At 33.9% G+C, this 19,995-nt stretch overlaps 3 protein-coding genes and 1 long non-coding RNA gene across 4 annotated transcripts; 2 read left to right on the plus strand and 2 right to left on the minus strand.

Annotated features, from left to right (window-relative positions):
- Positions 1–1,600: 1,600 nt before the first annotated feature.
- On the plus strand, positions 1,601–2,095 carry LOC140010522 (8-hydroxygeraniol dehydrogenase-like). The gene is made up of 2 exons (XM_072057804.1): positions 1,601–1,730; positions 1,890–2,095. The coding sequence occupies exons 1-2, from the start codon at positions 1,601–1,603 to the stop codon at positions 2,093–2,095; spliced, it is 336 nt and encodes a 111-aa protein (XP_071913905.1).
- Positions 2,096–4,873: 2,778 nt separating this feature from the next.
- LOC113700501 (8-hydroxygeraniol dehydrogenase-like) lies at positions 4,874–7,126 on the plus strand. Its single transcript, XM_027220986.2, has 5 exons — positions 4,874–5,107; positions 5,213–5,326; positions 5,735–6,248; positions 6,385–6,538; positions 6,625–7,126. Exons 1-5 carry the CDS (start codon positions 5,034–5,036, stop codon positions 6,825–6,827), a joined length of 1,059 nt encoding a protein of 352 aa, XP_027076787.2. The 5' UTR covers positions 4,874–5,033; the 3' UTR covers positions 6,828–7,126.
- A 5,104-nt stretch (positions 7,127–12,230) lies between these two features.
- LOC140010523 (zinc finger BED domain-containing protein RICESLEEPER 2-like) lies at positions 12,231–13,343 on the minus strand. The gene is made up of 2 exons (XM_072057805.1): positions 12,417–13,343; positions 12,231–12,323 (listed from the first exon to the last, which is right to left on the minus strand). Exons 1-2 carry the CDS (start codon positions 13,341–13,343, stop codon positions 12,231–12,233), a joined length of 1,020 nt encoding a protein of 339 aa, XP_071913906.1.
- A 3,616-nt stretch (positions 13,344–16,959) lies between these two features.
- LOC140010281 (uncharacterized) lies at positions 16,960–19,407 on the minus strand. Its single transcript, XR_011817585.1, has 3 exons — positions 19,238–19,407; positions 17,818–17,877; positions 16,960–17,094 (listed from the first exon to the last, which is right to left on the minus strand). It is a non-coding gene; the product is annotated as an uncharacterized lncRNA (long non-coding RNA).
- Between the last annotated feature and the right edge of the window lie 588 nt (positions 19,408–19,995).

Raw genomic sequence — 19,995 nt, forward strand, 5'->3', positions numbered from 1 at the left:
AATCTGACACCAGTCCCCGGCAACGGCGCCAAAAATTGACAGGTTGTCGAAACCTGTGCAATAATAAAACCTACTCAAACTAAAAGTAATTTCTGTAGATAGCGGTGAGCAGGATCGAATCCACAGGGACTGGGAGTAATTGTTTCTTTTCAAATTCACAGTTACAAGGGGGGTATTTTATGCGGAAGGTGACAATCAAAGAAATTCAAATAAAATCTAAGAAGCTACTAGAAATTAAATAACAATTTACTAAAATCAAATGAATAATAATTAAGGATCTAACCAAGGAATAACTTCAGCAATGGTGCACCTAACTGATCATCGAAACAAAGGCAATTCCAATTATTTATCAATAAATAGATTATAATTACCAAACAAACGATGGCAGTCAACCCCTCCTTACTGTGTCGGTAATTAAGGGGCGTCCGTTAATCACTGCTCTAATTAGGAAATAATTCTAAGTACGCCCGTAAGATTTAATTTCCTAATTGCCTTACATATTAGAGGGGCCATATTCTAACCAAATAACGCACTTCCAAGATTATTTCAGGTTAGTCCGCGTATCCCCCTAACACGGATCTAATCATGCCAATTGTCACTATTTCAAGACAATTAAACAATTACGAATTTAATACCCTAATTGATAATAGATTACCAAATTAACTAATTATCCCGATTCAAGACAATCAATTAATTAAATAATCATAAACGCTACAATCAAGGAATATACAAATATCAATAAACAAAGAAAAAAATAAAATTAAATCGAACTCACAATTTTAGGCGACCCAAAGTATCCGTTGTCCCTTGACTAGAGTGAGAAAATTAGTTCATATTTGATGAACAAAATCCACGCAAAATTTCGGCAATAGTTGCTGCCTTCGTATCCATGAATTGGGCAAATTCAATTCACTCTAATCAATAAGAAAAGTAAGCTACAGGAGTTGATTGATTGCTTTTACTCTTGTCTGACATGCTAAGGAAGACAAGAAACTACTAAAAGCTAAAAAAAAAAAAAAGAAAAGTCAAAAGCTCCCTCAGTAGTGCTTGTTCTCTGCATCTTCCATTCTACCTAAGTCTACTCTAATGCTTCTGTGCGGCGTCCGCCGCCTCTAGAAGAAGACTCCCGTCCTCTTCTTTTTAATGCAGTCTTCGGCCCAATTACCAAGAAGGGTCGGAGCTTGATATTTCAAAAATGTCTCTGAATGTCTGCTAATTAAACTTTTTTCTGATAATTGTCAAATTGGCACTTGTTATGATATTTTCGTTCTATTTCTTGAAATAAATGCAAAATACTAAAAATGAGTAGAATTTAATAATTAATCCACATTAAATCAGGTAATAGGAAAAATTAATAATAAAATTGTAACCTATCAATACTACACACAATCCTATGCCATATATATATATATATATATATATATATATATATAAAGTAAAAGATAGTTTACCTCTTATGTTTTAATTATGCTAATGTCTACGTCTATTATGTTAGCATCTCGTGATTTTTCAATTGCCTTTTGTAGCTAAACTGGTAGATTAATAATGTTTCTCTTTCTGAATATGCACGAGAAAACATAGTCAGCGCGTGCTACTTTGGATGGCATTCTTGATACGGTCAGTTCACCCTCTTGTGCCATTGCTCGATATAATTAAGCCTCACGGGAAGCTTATCATGGTTGCTGCGCCAGAAAAGCCGCTTGAACTGCCAGCATCTCCCCTGCTTCAAGGCAATTGTCTAATATTACTTCCTTTCGATACCTTTTGTTTTTTTTTTCCATGAAATCAAAATTGATACAGATACAAGAGTTGAATTACAGTGCATTGTCAGAATTTCTTATATAAATGTACGACAAAATAATAACTGGGTATTTCTTTTATAAAAATAGGGAGGAAGCTCATAGGAGGCAGTAGCATTGGCGGGCTAAAGGAGACACAAGAGATGATAGATTTTGCAGCAAAGCACGGAGTAATACCAGAGGTAGAGATCATCCCAATTGATTATGTGAACACCGCGATTGAGCGCCTTGAAAAAGCTGATGTTAAGTACAGATTCGTGATTGACGTTGAGAAAACCATGAAAGCTAGTTTTTAACAGGATTATATTCATAGTTTCGCGAATAAATGACTCTGTATGTATAGCGAGTTTTGGACATTTTGAACGCCTAAAATCCTATACATTGCCCTTTTTAGATTTCATTTTCTTTAAATTTTAGTATCACGGAATACCGTGCAAACTCCTGCCTAGCTGTGCCTGCATTTGCAATTCAATTGCTACACATCTCAGTCTAAGAATTTATTTATTTATTTATTACAGATAGCTAGTTGTGCTTCCAGTAGCAAAATGGAATGTGTAAGTTGGAAATGTCTTGTTTCCATAGTTCGTGTAAACCAAGCAAATAATCTTCCTTTACAATTAGAAGAACAGTAGAATAACTAGTTTTATCCTTTATGGTTATCCCAGTATATTTAGCAATATATCATTTATTCTAACCAATTAACAAGGTATCAAGTTTGAAGATTAGGTATAGAAAAAAAATTATTGTGTCAACAAAAAAAAAAAAAAAAGTTTGAAGAGTAGGCTGCCAACTTCTGCCACTTGTTGTTGAATCAGCGGTCCAAATTAAATTTGTGGCCCGGTGAAAGTTTGTAACTAGGTCTGTCAATGGGCCATATGAGTTTCGCTTTCATAAGTTCAGATTCATCTTATTTAATTTGTAACATTTCGAGCTTCGGATCATGAATTTCAAGTTAATAAATGTAAAAATTATACTCAACTCACAAAATATTCGAATTTTGTGCCTTATTTGGATTTAATCCAAACTCAATTATTACTCCTCAATTTTCTCAATATAATTACTATAACTAATTTAATATTTACTGGGCCTATATTAATATAATATTTGTGTATAGTATATTAATATATAATTATATTAATATTACAAAATTTTTATAATTTTCTTTTATCGTATAAAATATTTAATTTGATTAGTTACAAACTTAGAATAATGATAGTATTAGCTATGTGTAATATATAATGTGCAGGAGTATAGGTAATTTAATTGATAATATGAATTATAGTATTAAGTATACATGCTTATTAATAAAAATTATGAATTAGTTATACTAAATTTAGTAATACATTTGTACTAATACATTTATACTAATACAGTTATACTAATATAGTATACACGTATTTAATTTATGTTAAATACAAAACCTACTAGTTTTCCTTTTGTAAAAATATTAGTATATCACTTTTTAAATTTTACTTACAAACATTTATGTATTTAACTAATATATATATCGATAAAAATACTTATTTTTTGAAACATATATATATCAATGAAAATTTTCTATATATCTAATAAATATAAATCAATTTTTCCGCTTTCTATTAGCTTGCATTAATATGACTAATTGCTTTTAAAAAAAAGATAATTTCCCTCTATTACAAAAATGTTACTTCGATAATATTCCAAAAATTAAAAAATTGAAAAATATACCATTGAAGACCAAAATTTAAAAAAGAAAAAGAAACCTTTCTCTAAAACTATAACAAACCCTTATATATACAAACAAAATTATACATGATGCAACTCAAAAAAAATATATTATATTGACACAAAAATCACAGGACAAATAGCAACACCACAAATATAACGACAAACAAAACTACAAAAGATAATCATGCCAAAAGAAAACTAAACAATCATACAAACTCAAATAAATTATTAAATATACATATACATATATACACACACACATATATAAATAAATAATAAAATATAACAAACAAACATTTAATTCTACTGCAAATTACAATGATTAAACTCTATAATTTTCGTGTGCAATTATTTCTATTTCTTATAAAAAAAATTATACACATCGCATTACATTCAATAATATCCATTTATCAATAAACCATTAATACATAAAATCTCTCAACTCTCAAAATTAATATTATCCTTTACTTATTCAAATTCTAATAATTAAAAAAAACACACCTTCTATCTATCTCAATCACATTCATTCATAAATAAATCAATGTCATCTTTACTTATCAACAAAAAAGTACTTAATTAATAAACACATTTTATACCAAGCTATAACATCAAATTATTCCAAATTATTAATCTATCTCATCACGCATATTATCCATCAAATCTTTAGATCATATTAATTTTAAAAAATACAATACAAATCACATAAATTTCACTATATTTATTTACAAATAAATAAATCTAATATATCACTCATCTATCCACTATTCCAGCTCCATTATTATACAAAATACTCTAAATCTATATTATTAAATAAATCTTATGTTATTCTAAAACAATCAATAATGGATAACCCGCGGAACCTGCGGGCACCAAGCCTAGTTAGTTTGTTTACGAGTTGAAGAATTTTTGCTCGGCATCGAGGTGCCACTTTTGGCATCTTTAACCACTCTTCCACTTGCCAACCCAAGGCTTTGCCTTTGACAAAGTAAAGCCGTCCGACAACAGCTGACTCTTTTTCTGGTGGAGGAGAGCCATGTATTAGTTTATAGGTACTTGTTTAATTAACGTTAACACGTTTATTACTGTATTAACTGAATGTGGAATATTCTAACACGTTTATTACTGTATTAACTAAATGTGGAATATTCTAATTATATATACCTTTTTTCAAAAAACAACAACATAACTGGCTGTCATTTGAGAAGAAGTCAGAAAATTCGTGAATCATGCATGTGAAGCCGCCAGTCCCATTTATGGTTTTATACCACAAAATTGGAAGCCTAAAATCTGACGTTAGATTCTCTCTCTCTCCTACCTCTCCAGCTACGTCACCCTAGCTGCAAACTTCCACCTATAAGTATAGACTCGGCCATTACCACGTTAAGCGAAGAACCTCGCCATTTCTAGACTCCTTTCTCTAGTATTAGTGCATTACTGGCTGCGAGCCTACTGTCTATTGCTGCTTTCCTCGCTTCCTTTTTTGAACCAGTGAAAAACGCTCAGCCCCGTTAATTTTGAAGTGAAGAAATGCCAGTGAAGGCTGTAGGATGGGCTGCGAGAGACCCATCTGGAGTGCTCTCTCCATTTAAGTTTTCAAGAAGGTATAGTCATGCATTTACATTTTTAACTGGTTTGATGGTTTTTTTTTCTTTTTTTGGTTGGGTTGGTGGGATTATGAAATTGCTGTTGTTTTTGTGATTTTGCAGGGCTACTGGTGAGCATGATATTGAATTCAAAGTGTTGTATTGTGGAATCTGTCATGCGGATCTTCATTTCTGCAAGAATGAATGGGGCTTCTCCCAGTACCCCATGGTGCCAGGGTAAGTAAGAATTTATGAATCCCAAGCATGATCAGCTCGTCGTACTTTTAAAATTTGCAAACTAGGCTAGCAAAATTATGCTAATTTTGTTCGAGTGCAAAAGATTACTTTGAAATCGACGCACTTCAAGGTAATTTTACGCCTGCTGTGTAAAAAAGGATGGAAAACTCGAAATGTTAGCAGAAACTGTTTCGTTGGATCGATAGTACTTTTGCATTTTATATGACCAAGTTTGAAGTTCTAGTATGACAAATTAATTATGATTTCTTGATTTAATGGTGTTGTATGGATAGATTTGGATTAAGCGGACATTAAGACAAATAAGATTTCGTGAAGAATGACTAAGGATCCTGTTAATTTTGTTTTAACAATTGGCAAGGTGCTGACAACTACAATTCATCAATACAGGCATGAAATTGTGGGTGTAGCAACTGAAGTTGGTAGTAAGGTTGAGAAAGTCAAGGTTGGGGACAAGGTTGGTGTCGGTTGCCTAGTAGGATCATGTCGCGGCTGTGATATGTGTTCCCAAGATCTTGAGAACTACTGCCCGAAACACATACTAACATACAGCGCCATTGACACGGATGGAACACTCACGCAAGGAGGCTATTCTAATATCATGGTTGCTGATGAGCACTTTGTTGTTCGCTGGCCGGAGAATCTGCCGATGGATATCGGTGCACCCCTCCTATGTGCTGGGATCACTACTTATAGCCCATTGAGATATTTTGGACTCGATAAACCTGGCGTACATGTCGGCATTGTTGGTTTGGGCGGGCTTGGGCACGTTGGCGTAAAATTCGCGAAGGCTTTTGGGGCAAAGGTGACTGTGATCAGTACCTCCGAGGGTAAAAGGCAGGAAGCCATAGGAAAACTTGGTGCAGATGGTTTCTTAAACAGCCGTGATCCTGAGCAGCTGCAGGTAATTAATTAATGTTTTATTGGAATTGTCTTGGTTCCGAGATTAGTCACCGATTGATATTGTAGGTTTTGCTAGTTGCAACAAAACAATGTTTACTGATTCAAATTGTACTTGGTCTGTTTAATTGAATGAGCAGGCTGCGGCAGGTACCATGGATGGTATTATAGATACTGTTTCTGCTGTTCACCCCATTGTCCCACTGATCAATTTGTTGAAGCCTCATGGGAAGATTGTCATGGTTGGGGCACCCGAAAAACCACTTGAATTTGGCACAATTCCCCTTATAGCGGGTAAGCATTGCATTTCTCCCTTTGTTTGCCTGGCATTTTCTGGTCGTAGTACCTGTGCCTAACTTGTAAACTTGATGAATTTACAGGCAGGAAGACCATTTCTGGGAGTGCCGTCGGTGGCTTAAAGGAAACTCAAGAAATGATCGATTTTGCGGCAAAGCACAATGTCTTACCAGATGTGGAGATCGTCCCGGTGGACTATGTCAACACCGCAATGGAGCGCCTGCTGAAAGCTGATGTCAAGTACCGATTCGTGATTGACATTGGAAACACATTGAAATCTGATTAAGTTGTGCAGTCCATGCTCTTGAAAATCTAGCTTATACAAGAAAAGACCTAAAAATATTCTTTTTTCCGAAACGATATTAGTAATATATTGATCATCAACTAAACTTTACACTATTCTTTCCTAAAAATATTCTTTCCCTATTAGAATTTTTGCCCAACTGTTATGGGATTGGATTTTTACTAGTAATGAAATATACTACCATCTGTAGTGAGTAGTTTCATACTTGTAGTCTCAATTGTAACAACCTTTGTTGTTGCCGTCTTTCACTGTAACGGGCGTCCCTGTCGTGGAGATTACCATATGAATGTGTTTGGATAAAATATTATTTAAAATATTTTTTGTGATGTAATATATGTAAAATAAAAAGGTAGTTAAAAATATAAAAAAAAATTAAAAAATATGTTAATGATGCAAGCGAATTATTATATAAAAAAATTTAGTTATCTAAACACTCTCGTATTTTGCATTTTTGGCTCTAGCTGGGGATTTGCCTGGCCTGGGGGGAGCGTAGGTAAACAACAATGTATCTCATTACTTTTGTAGAGAGCACCTTGTAAGACTTGAACGGCTTGGAAAAGAACTCTTTTTGGCTCAATTGATTCACTAATGCAGCTTGACGACATTAATTCGCACAAAAGAAATAAGATTCTAATAATAGCATCAGATGCTGTTACTTTGAAGTTAGTCGATTATCATTACTTCCAAATAAATATCGGGAGAGGGCGAGTTGAAATTTGATACAATGTGGCCTGGTTGTACTTTTTATATTATTTAGTATATAATTAAATTACATTATTGTAATTGAAATAAAAGTAAAAGTCGTGTATATGAATAAAATATTTGACTTATGTTCAATATAATATTTTGATATATTTATACATAAAAGAATTTAAACATGTATAACAATAAGAAAGAATCGCACAAAACGCCATTATATTCAATCCTAATCGATGTATCCGCTCATACTTGCCCTCATCTCTACTGTCCTTATCTTCCAAATAAATATTCGCTCGTACTTCCCCTTGTAAATAGAGAGTTTGATTGTGTTTGGTTTGCACCTCATTTACACACATTGACTTGTTTTATATCATTGTCAACACATTTTTGAATTACTTTTTTATCTCATATACATCACATCAAAAAAGTGCTACAGTATGTTTTAAAATTATTCTAAATAATCTCTTATCCAAACACATTAAGGCTGTACTACCAAAATGAGCTAAAAAGGATTAAATAGTGCTATTTTTAATCAAAATTGGAAATTTTAAAATGGTAGTAAAATCTTTAGCTCATTGATGCAGGAAGATAATTATTTTAAAGTTTTTCTAAAGAATTTGTATTATATCACTTTAAGACTAAAGTTTTGTCAATTGTGTATTTGATAGTGGAGTTTGATTAAAACTTAATCAATTTCAAAAATTGCATTAACAAAAAAAAGGAAAAAAACTGTATGAACACTTTGCATTAATGCTTTGATCTACTTTGAAAGGTTAAAGTGAAATGATGTTGGTAATGTAAATATTATTTTACACTATTAGACTTTCAAATTTGAATATAAATTTTCTACGCATTCAATGTAAAAAGAAAAATATTAGTAAAATTTTTTTACTTGTAAACATTTTTTTTAATTATTTTGAATCATTTTTTTAAATATTAGACAAGGAGAGGTAAGCATAAATTTCAAAACCTAAACAGACTTGGAAAAATTGTTAGAAACCTCAGGGCATGAGAGGAAAGGTTATAGTTGCGGGTCCCATTACCCTCGTTGATGCAAGAAAGTAAAGGGCAAAAAAATCAAATTCTATATGCTATTTTTTTTTTGTCAGGGTGTACAGATGCAATTAGATCAAGGAAGTGCTATGATATAACTTTTAGATTTTTTTTGCTGCGGATGAGATTTGAACCTCACCTATAGGCCCTGTTTGGAAGCTTGGTTTTTTACCAAGTTTGTATAAAACTAGTTTTTTAACAACTTTTGCTACAGGAACCCCGAAAAACTTATCAAAAGTTTTTAACCTACACACTTAAAATATCCAAAACACAACAAAAAAAAATTCCCTTCCCCTTTTCTTCTTCTTCCTCCCCCACCACCACCTCCATTGCCGGCTCCGTCACCAATTTCCGGTGCCGGTGCAGGACAAGAAATTTTTTTCCCCCTTTTTTTCCCTCTCCCCCTCTTCCTCCTCTGCCATCATCCTCTTTTGTCTTTTTTTTTCTCTCTACGTCCGGCGCAGAGGGGGGTGGCGAGGAGGGCAGAGGGGGGTGGCGCAGAGGGGGCGGCGGGGGAAAGGGGGAAGGCGGGGCAGACGGGGAAGGGGCAGAGGGGGGCGGCGCAGATGGGGGCGGCGAGGGAGAGGGGGAAGGCGGGGCAGCCGGGAGGTGGAGTTGCTGCTGGGGGTGCGGAGGTGACGGGGAAGAAGAAGAAGAAAAAGAGAGGAAAGAAAAGAAAAAGGAAAGAAAGAAAAAGAAAAAGAAAAAGAAAGGGAAAGAGAAAAAAAAAAAGAAAAGGAAAAAAAAAAGTTTTTCACCTTACAAAAATTTCTACAAAATTTTTTCAAAAACTTCTACAGTGTACTACAGTAAAGTTTTAGATAAACTCCCAAAAAATTTAGGTTTCCAACAGGCCCATAATCCAAGGAGAGACTTAAGTCCCTCCAAGTGGCCACTGAGCCATTGCATTACAAAGGAAACGTGACGTATCGAGGAAGCACACAATACCCGCACCCGCTGGCGTTGTATTCTTTCCACGTACGATACGGTGAGGCGTACTCGTAGAGCCGTCTTAATTCACTCTTTGGTACACGCATTTGGAACAGTTCAAATCTATCTATTCCCACGTTCAGCTGTCGCGATACCTGTCCAACCGGCAACCGGCTCTGACTCTTACTTGTGCATGTTCTGCTGACCCCGCCGCCCGGCTGCGTGAGATCCAGCAACCTGTTTACCAATTTCCAGTCATCAAGAAATCACAAGTTTTGATGCCTACGTGAGATCCGGCAAGTTGTTTCGTGTAAATTAGCCACCAACGAGAAAGTAAGAAATGATATGGAGTTTAAGCTTCGTACGTCGGTTGATTATTACTCTGTTTGGATTGTAAATTATTTGAGATATTTTTACTGTAGCACTTTTTGTGATGTGATGTATGTGAGATAAAAAGATAATTGGGAAGATAAAAAAGTGTATTGAAAATTGTAATGATGATGTAAGCAAATAAATTTTGACAAATAAGTCCCTATCCAAACAAACCCATGTCCAAACGTTTTGCTTGTTCTTGAGCCCACAAAACATTGATTGTGACCTGTCTAAAGATAATTCTTGCTGGAATACTTATGGTAGATATTGATATGATGTGCAACCATTTCGTTTTTAATTTTCAAGAAAAACTCTCTTGTCATATATGGTTGTAACTTCTTAAGTGAGTATTTTCGTACGAGAAGAGAAGGTAATAAATTTGTAATTAATGTTGACGAATACATAACTCTAAGGACCTATTTGGCATTGTGGTGCTTTTAATAAAATAATACTTTTAGATGATAAAAATACTTTTGAGATGAATATTGTTCTATAAAATTAGGAGTGAAACTTTTTTGTATTAAAAATATTTTTAGTAAAAATTCAAATTTAGTGTTTTTAGAATAGCTTTTGTGTTTTGAAAAAATAAAATATTAATTTAATCACTTTATGCTATATTATGAACTAAATAAAGAGATAAATATATTTATAAAGTTTTTCAAATTATATATTATCTAATACCATAAGTACTTATTGAACTATGTATTTAAATAATATACTTAAGGACTTAAAAGCACTTAATAAGTGCTTTTATTAAAAACTCTATTAAATAAAGTATTTTTTTTTCAATAAGTTAAAACAGGGCTTTCTCTAAACATTGAGACCGTGATGTAATTCTTAAAATTTTCACTTCATTAAAGTCCTCAACATAAATGTCATTTTTTTCTGTTGGATTTATATATGGTTCTGAAATTTGAAAATGCACATATCTAGTATTTCAATTGTCTTTGTCTAATGCATTAGGAAATCCTTTCCTTGTCGTCTTAGGAAAACGAAAATGTGAGTGGCGTGTGTATAGTGCAAGGTAAATAACAAGTATTATTTAGTTCCGATTAAACTAATTAAAACAGAATACAATTATTTCCGGTGGGTGGTTGTATTTTATTCAGTTGCTTGGAGGTAGCCCGCCACTTTGAGCAGCAGTTTCAAAGGACTCATCTTCTTGGAACTTCTCTCTGCAAAGCCCTCTTCGGTGAACTTTCCTCTTTGTCACGTGATTTTCTGCCGACAACCTTTTCTACATTCATTTTTCCACTGTACATGCCTGGAACGTATTGACAATTTTATTCGAGATCTCCAGAGGCTCCATAATCCAAGGCAGAAAATAGTGCCCCGAGGGATTTTGTTGCAGGGAGACAAGGAAGGGTTGTTGTTAGCACGAACAAAAGTATGCGTGCATTATCAAAAAAAAAAACAAAACAAAACAAAAGTATGCGTGCTACATAAGCAATTTTAACACATAAAAATACGTGGAAAGGAGTGGAGAAACAAATACTTAATAATTTAATTAACTCAAATCTTAACAAAACCCAATATTGATAATACCAAGTTATAACCTTTCGCTCATGACGCCTTACAAATCTCAATTCAACTCTTCAAGTAATAATCTACTAGATTGGTAGTATTTATAGACTCCAAAACATTTTAAAATAAATACAATTGTAAGTCAAAATTTACTTGGAAATAGAGCTGTTAAACGAGACGAGTCGAGCTCGAGCATACGGCAATCGAACTCGACTCGAACATCTAATCGAGCTAGTTCAAGCTCGCTTGACTAGTAATTCAAGTTTCACAAGTTGTTTAAGATCGACTCGATATACTCGGTAGAAAACTCGAGTTTGAGTTCGAACTTCACAAAAGCGAGCCAAGCTTATCGAGCTTGAAGCTCGAGCTCAAAATCGATTTTGAACTCAAGCCGAGCTTCGAGCTCGAGCTCGTTTATGGAAGATAACATATCAACTTCTTGTACACTCATATTCAGTTTGGCAAAAAAAGAACAACACATTCCCTGATATATCATCCATTTAATTAGACAATGCAAAACAGAAGCATCATAAGCACGAGTAGCAAAAAGAAGTTAAAAACTGCAGCTCAAACTATCAAATGGAGGAACAAAATGTCCAAACTTGGCATCAGACCAGATCAGATTACAAAATGAAAAATTACATAAAAGAGTCCAAACAATTAAACATCAGCCATCAATACGTTTTAAGCAGTTTCTAAAATGTCCAAACTCTAGACCAAGAGTTAAAAACAACTTTCTTGGGTGAAAACAACTTGTGAATGATGCAGCTTTTGAACGAAATCAGCATGTGAATGAATCAGCTTGCATCAAGCAACATCAACAGCCACAAAATCAGGTTGTGAATGATTCAGGAAGTTCAACTTCCTCAAATGTGATTGATTCGGCCGCATCAAGTGATTCTTACAAAACAAAAGTATGAAAGTTATAAAATTCTTCAAAATCAGATATAAAGAAACTGTAACAACAACAAAAACATCCAATCAATTACTTACGCGAGACTTATTCTTTAGGCCATGAAGACTGTGGATCCAATCGTTGCCGCAAAGCAACATTTGCACCGTCTCAACTGACATAAAAGTTCGTCGATAATCAATTACTCTACCTCCGGCACTGAAGGTAGATTCTGAAGCCACAGTTGTAACAGGAATGGAGAATATATCGGCAGCCATTCTCGACGAGATAGGAAATCTCAATCTTTCCCCTTTCCACGAACCCAAAACATCCAGATTTGCATTTGCATCACAATCATACCTACTTTCCTCTAAATAAACATCTAAATCTGATTTTTCTGATGGAGTCCTGTCAATTTCACTCACATGCATATGAAACTTTTCTTTACCTGTTAAAACGACAAGTCCAGTCATTTTCTGTTTCGTACTAGAAGAACTAGAACCTTCATTTTCTTTCCTTTTTATAACATGTCTCTGTTGTTGTTCAGAATGGAAGACAATGTGACAATCAACATATTCATTATAAAGCTCATAAAAAATGTCTCTAATCTCAGCCACGAATCTAGGAGTTGCATCCTCGCCATAAATCACCGAAAAAGCATGATTAATAAGAAACATTTTGTATCTCGGATCCAAAATTGCATCCAAAGATAGCAACACATTACTTTCCCCCCAATACTTATCAAATTTAGCAGACATATTTCCAATCATAGTCCGAATATGCTCGAAAGGGTCAAGAGTTTTTTCATTTAAAAGCTCTTTAATCCTATAGAGCTCCACAAGAAAATTGTTAACTATTGGATACTCGGACTCAAAAATCATATCAATGATTTCATGAAATATTTCTAGAAATTTGCACACTTCTTTCACTTTCATCAACTCAAAATCAGTAGGAATATAGTAAAATTCAGGGTCAATGTCTGCATATCTTGGAAAGACATCCTTGAACTCTAAACCCGAAACTAACATTAAATAGGTGCTATTCCATCTTGTTGGACAGTCCAAAATTAGGTTTCTAGAGGGCAACTATAACTGTTTTTTAATTTTGGCAAATTCAAGAAGCCTAGATTTAGAATTGTTCAAGTACTTTATCCCTTCTCTAACAACATCAATCACACCACCAAGTTGACCAAGACCAAAAATTTCAAGGGAGGTCTCTAAAATTATCCCAATCAAATTTGTACTAGTTGTTTTCTAGTTTACTGCTTTTGAAATTAATTCTTCTGTTATATGGTTAAGTAGAAGTGTTACGGACCATGTTTTGCCTACGTGACCAGCATATTACTATAATATAGTAGTGGTGTCCTAGGATCTAGGCATAAGCAGTAATTGGTGACTCGTCTTCCCATGCTTTGACGCACCTCAAGCTATTATATTAGGAAAAATATATTTTGACCAAAAGAAAATGAAAAGAAGTCACCCGTCCGCCATCTGGATCATTTTTAAGAGGTGGCTAAATTCATTTTTAAGACAAGTCACCTGTCCGCTGTCTGCAGGCAACAACATCAATCGACATCAAGATAGGTGTCATCATCCATGCAGATGTAAGTCAAAATAATAAATCGGTCAGATACTAACGAGTTTAGACACACATATATAAAATTTAATACTTAACCACTAGCCCAGTGACTCAATAATCACTAGGGAGGGACTCAAATTGTAAGTGAGGGTTTGAACCTTATTTACAACAAAAAAAATTTAAAGATTGTGCTATAACATTAGGCTCCCCCTCTTCTTTAGATTATGATAAATTAGATTATATAAATGTATTATTATCAATAAAAAAAATATAATTTAATACTTAAATTCAAATTGAGTTGATATGATAAGTATTTACACCCATAAATATACACACTGATGGTGTGAAAAGAATCATTCAAAAGTAATGTACACAAAACTCACAAAAATTTTTGTCACTTGTTAGAACTTTATTGCGTTCCACAATGACTTTCATTCATGAAATCTCATATATGTTTACCTAAAATTGCCAAGAAAAGTATTTTAGGACCTTCAAATATACTACTTATAATTGATATGAGGAGCGCAACTAGCAACTTTAATGTGTTTTACGTACTTAGACAAATGTTTTGCTGATCATGAGTTTTGACGTTTGACTGTAATTTTGTCAAATATCTGAATAAATTGATAAATTGACCACATTTCAACTTTCAAGTCGTGATTAATTCTTTTTTTTTTTTTCCGGATCGTTCTATGGTAGGCACGGTCAAACGTGCTCAGAAATGTACTCTGATGATTAGTACAGTGGATCCGTAAGGGAAAATGAACATTGGAAGCCACGCGCATGAATTAAGCGTAGGAAGGAAATGATTTAGGGAATAGTTAATGTGTTATAATTCTTTGACAATTGAAATTTTTGTGAATTTTTGAAGAATTCTAATTTGGAAAGACAACATATATGGTCTATACAAAATTTTGAAGAACTAAAAAAATAATTGTAAACTCTATATTATTACTTAGGAAAGCTTCTAGAAGTTTTGAACCAGTGAATGGTAGGTAGCATAGATATGTAAATATTAATGCTTAAAATGTGTAAGTAGTGTTCACACTAATTACTTGGAAGTAATAAATTTGAAAATATACAAATTTTGCATGAAAAGATAAGATATACACAATATATTTGTAAATAATAAAGGTGATTGTTTTTGTATAATTTAAAAGCAGTATATCCTTGCTCAAACCCTTTATAACTAGTATTTTGACTCATGCTATGCACGAGTTTATATTTTAACCCATAATAATAACAAAATTTATTTTTTACATGAAAATTAAAATCAAAAGATTTTTTAAGAAGTACTATATTTGTCTCCAAATTTATGAAAACGAATTAGATGTAAAAAAAGATATAAAATAAGGTTCAATAAAATGTGTTAATTATTTTCAACATCAAGGTAATTTACTATAGTTGCATGTTCCCATTTCTCAAAATAGAAAAAGTACTATGGATTATAAGAAAATTTATGTAGGTTTACTTATATGGATAATTTCAAGTCAATGTTTATTTATCTAATACAGGTCAATATTTGATTATATTGTGCATAAAACAATTCGATCTGTAAAAAATACATACAAAAGCAATCCTAGACCAATGTATTAATAACTTGTAAAAGAAATTTAAGTCAAAACCTAAAATATAAAATTTAGAATATTTAAAATAAATCAAATTTAATTGAATTGCAACAAATAGCGACTGATTTTGCATAGTTTGTACTGCTTGTGTTCCATTATTAAAATTTACATTTTATACAAATGAAAGTTTCATTCAATATGATGGTTAATTAACTTAAGGTCATTTTTGAATGATCAAAACATACATATAGTGACCCTCTATAAAACATTTTTTTAAAAAAATCCACCCATTATCCATAAAAAAAGACACACCAAAATACTCAAAATACCCACATATCAATACCATTTTCTTCATCAACCACACAACACATCCTTTTCAAAATCTCAACTAATATAAGTACTTTTTGACAAATCACTGTAACCCCAAATGAACCTTAAGAAAAACTCAAGTCAACAAAAATAACAAAGTAACACTATGTACTTGTATAAAATAATAACGAGATAAATAAGGACAAAATATAAATACTAATGAAAGTAGCTACTTAAAACCGATTTGAATTATTTACTATAAACAAAACCTTATCATTAGTATTGAATTTCAAAACTTTTGAATTGTGAAATTCAATTATACAAAATTTGATTTTGAAATTCAACTTTTGCATACATGTTATGAATCAAATAGTGATATGATAGGGCGATAATTGAATATTTATTCGTTGGTATTTGGTCTTAAATTTTGGTCACTTATTGTGCGAGACATTAGATTTCTGCCTAGATTTAGTATTTGTGTTATTTGCAGGCGAGTGATGTTAAAAAGTGCAAAGAAGAGGCAAATTCCAGAAGACTAGGCATTCTTTGGTGTGCTTACGCCAGACAAGATAGAGTTGCGTGAAAAAGACGGATCGCGGGTCCTATCTCTGGAATTACCACCTTTCTTTGGAAACAAATTCTGAACTTACGTGGGATTAGGAAGCCTTTTCAATGAAGACTTTTGGCAGCAACTCAAAAAGGGAAATAAGGAAACAATCCTTGTGAGAAACAAATTCCAATTCAACAAGCAAAGGGAAGCGGCGGCAACACTATAAATAAAAAGACAGCAATAGATTAGGGATCATATCTTCATCTTGGACTTTTGTCCTTGTTTTTGCTTTATCATTGTTAGTAGCCTAGCGGCCGCATCGTTTTCACTTCGTCTTTGGTTCGGCAAAAACTTCATGAAAACTATGAATTGCTTTGTCGTTATGTGGCAAGGCTAAACTCGTTTATCTAGTTGAGGAGTAATCAAGGGCCGGAACACAAACAATTGTGAGATCGTTTGTGACGACCCCACCTCCCCCTGAGGCGTACCAAAGGGTTTGGCGGACCGCCTGCCCAACTCTCGCCAGGACTCACTCACTCAAATCATGTGCACACATCCATGAACCATAAATAACACCCACAATTCAAACTTATAATTTACATTGATACAAATCAAGGTACAAAGCCTCAATATACTCAAACTGGTTCAAAGCGTATACAATCCAAATACAAAATATTCTATTCGAGAAATAGCGCGAGTACAAGTCAAAAGTCAAAAGTAAAAAACAACTAGACTATGCTAGTCTTTACATGTCTCATGCCTCGCTCGTACCCCCTGTAAGGAGAACAAATAACGTGGTATGAGCTAAAAGTCTAGTGAGGTTCCAAATAGCAAATTGACCATTATTTATAAGTACAAGTTTTCGATATAGCAAAGTAACGAGCATGAAGAGTTCATAAAAGTGAGCAATAACACTTAAAGTAGCAATCTCAAAATGAGCGAGTGTAAAAGTTTTCAGAAGAAACAATAATCCAATAAACAATAATCATTCCAAAGCATAAGGATACGGATGGCTCTCAGGAGCCAACTTCCATTCATCATCAGGAGCTTGATCACGTAGTAGTTGACACGCCGTCAACTTTCAAGTAAAGGAACCAATCCAGTAGAACACCACTTACACTACTCTCCGTCCACCATTCACACCCCCTACTTGGTCCAAAATCCTCAATAAACACGGGTGGTAATACTCGAGTATACCAATTAGTCGAGAAGATATCACTCCACTCGACAAAGCAAGAGACCCAGGGCTCGTTACCCAATCGACCAAGCCCTTGCCGGCTCGACTAGAGTAACTCGTCTCAGGGTTTCTGGAATTCCAGGAAGTGCGCACCTCATAAACAAGTATATCAAGTCAATTGCAATCAATAAACAAGTATATCACGTAAGGGCAAGTGCGATAAAGTACACTCTTGCCCTATCAATTCACGTATATAACATGTATTCGGTCACGTATCAAGTTCAAGTATCTAGTGCAATTCGGTATTTGAAAGCACTCACCAAAAGATATAGTGCTTCTAGTATTCACGTTCAGTTATACTCCAGGTTTGGAGTCCAGATCTGTGATAAAAATTCAATTTGAGAACTTTGAAACATGACTAAGATTCGAAACTTAGACGTTTCATTCAATCAAAATCAAGAAATTGGAATTCACTTGGAGAGTAGTCGTGAAACACTTGCTCGCCTTTTTAAACAGTAAAATTTTGTAATATTTATACTTGAAATTGTCTTGCGAGTTGAAAGTACAAGGAAAACATACTTCGAGCAATCATTATTTCATTTCTCAAGGGTACAAGTTCGGCCAAATCCTTACTTATATACCTCGAAACAAGAAGACTCAAGTACCCTAGATGGTTTAAGTACTATTCATATCAATTCGACCCAAGTCGCAAGTGTATTTATATAGTTCTCGAGCGTAAATTCGGGCAGCATGCCCTTTGTGTTTACCTAATTTTTCAGCCATTTAGGCTTCATTATTTTTCCTCAACCACAACCGAAAGTCACACATATCATAATTCAAGTCAAAAGCCGTTCCATAGGCTCACAACATCATAAGAATAAGAATCACAATAATCACAAGTGCAGAAATACAATCTAGTAAAAGACAGATTCGATGTGCGGATACGGAAATAACATATCCGAGGCTACGCTTATCGGATTGAGGCGCAGCCTATGCCGTTTCGAAGCTAAGACACAGGGCTACAATGTTCATGAAGATCACTTAGTCCAGTTTCTAATGCAACTTAGTCAAATCCTCAAATTACAGAACCAAAATCCAACTCATCGGCTATAAAACCGCATTGTACTGTAATGGTCATATTTCAGGTTACAAAAGTCAAATTCAGGTGTTCTTAGAGGCGTTTGAAATCTAAGTCAGAATAATAAAACTTTCATGTTTTGGCAAAAAACTAAATCAGTACGGATCCTAGTGAAAAAATGTGATAAACTGGACAAACTGACCAAACGGACTGCTGGGGAAAAAACTTAAAATAGTAAGGGTATTTTGGACTTTTCATGACCTACGTTGCTCCGATTGAGCTGAAATTTTGTAGGAACCTATAAAATACCATTCTCTACAACTTTCATTCTTTGACCTAAGGCCAATTCGGCCTCTAACATGAGGTTACAAAACCGGTCAGAATGGAAGCAGAATTTTCCAGAAATCTGGAATTTTCAATTTTTAATGCAACCTTCCTCAATTTCTTACTTCAATCACTACCAAAACCCCTTATACAAACTTAATTGCAACATATATGCATCATACATCAAATTGGCAGCAAGTCTCAAATCCTAGTTCATCATATCTAAAAGGGGAAAACCTCCAAAACATGATAGTATCCATGATTCCATCACAAATTGAGTTACTAAGCTTAATTTAAACAAGATTGAAAGTCAAAATTAGAGAGATCATCTTTCTTACCTTGATTAGAGTTCACCAAGTATAGCCTTAGCTTTCCCTTTCCAAAATCTCACCAACAATCACTAACTAATCACTCAAAGGTAAGTTTAATCGGTTTCTTTCTTTTGTTTTCTCACTTAGTAGCTTGATTCAAGAAGAAATGGAGGAGTTCCTCTCTTGTTCTTTCCCTCTCTCTCTCTCGGCTCTCCAGCAGAAAAATGAAGGTGAATGAAGCCAATTTGGGGATAAGAAGGTTGAACAATTGTCTTGGTCAATGGCCACTAAGAGTGTGGCACTTGTCACAAACCTTACCAAGTAAAATTTTCTTTTTCTTTCTTGTATTTTCAGCCATTAATTTCGGTCAGGCTTAGCTGAAATTTAGGAGATATTTTGCTCAAATATTAATGAGCTTGTATGGCAAGAAAGTGGTTGTCAAGTGGTGCGTTCAATCGGTAGTGCGTGGGACCCGCCGGTTCGCGCCGTTTTTCTTAAAAACACACGTATTAGGGTTTTTACTTCCCATTCACTAACCTTATATCATTGCTACTAATCACATATTATTTTTCACTTAAAAGTCACTTTTAATCTCCAAATTTAATCCTTACTCCGTACCGAAAATTCATCCGGTCAAAAATCGCGAAAACCCTAATTTTGCTCCAAACTTGAAACCGATGAATAAAACCCTACTTTCTAGATTCATTTGCACTTATTATGGAATAATTGGATAGTAGGGCTTTAATAAATGATAATTTTCAAATAAAAGAAAATTTTTAAGAAAA

The sequence above is a fragment of the Coffea arabica genome, chromosome 7c (assembly GCF_036785885.1).
Source record: "Coffea arabica cultivar ET-39 chromosome 7c, Coffea Arabica ET-39 HiFi, whole genome shotgun sequence".
Classification (NCBI taxonomy): domain Eukaryota; kingdom Viridiplantae; phylum Streptophyta; class Magnoliopsida; order Gentianales; family Rubiaceae; genus Coffea; species Coffea arabica.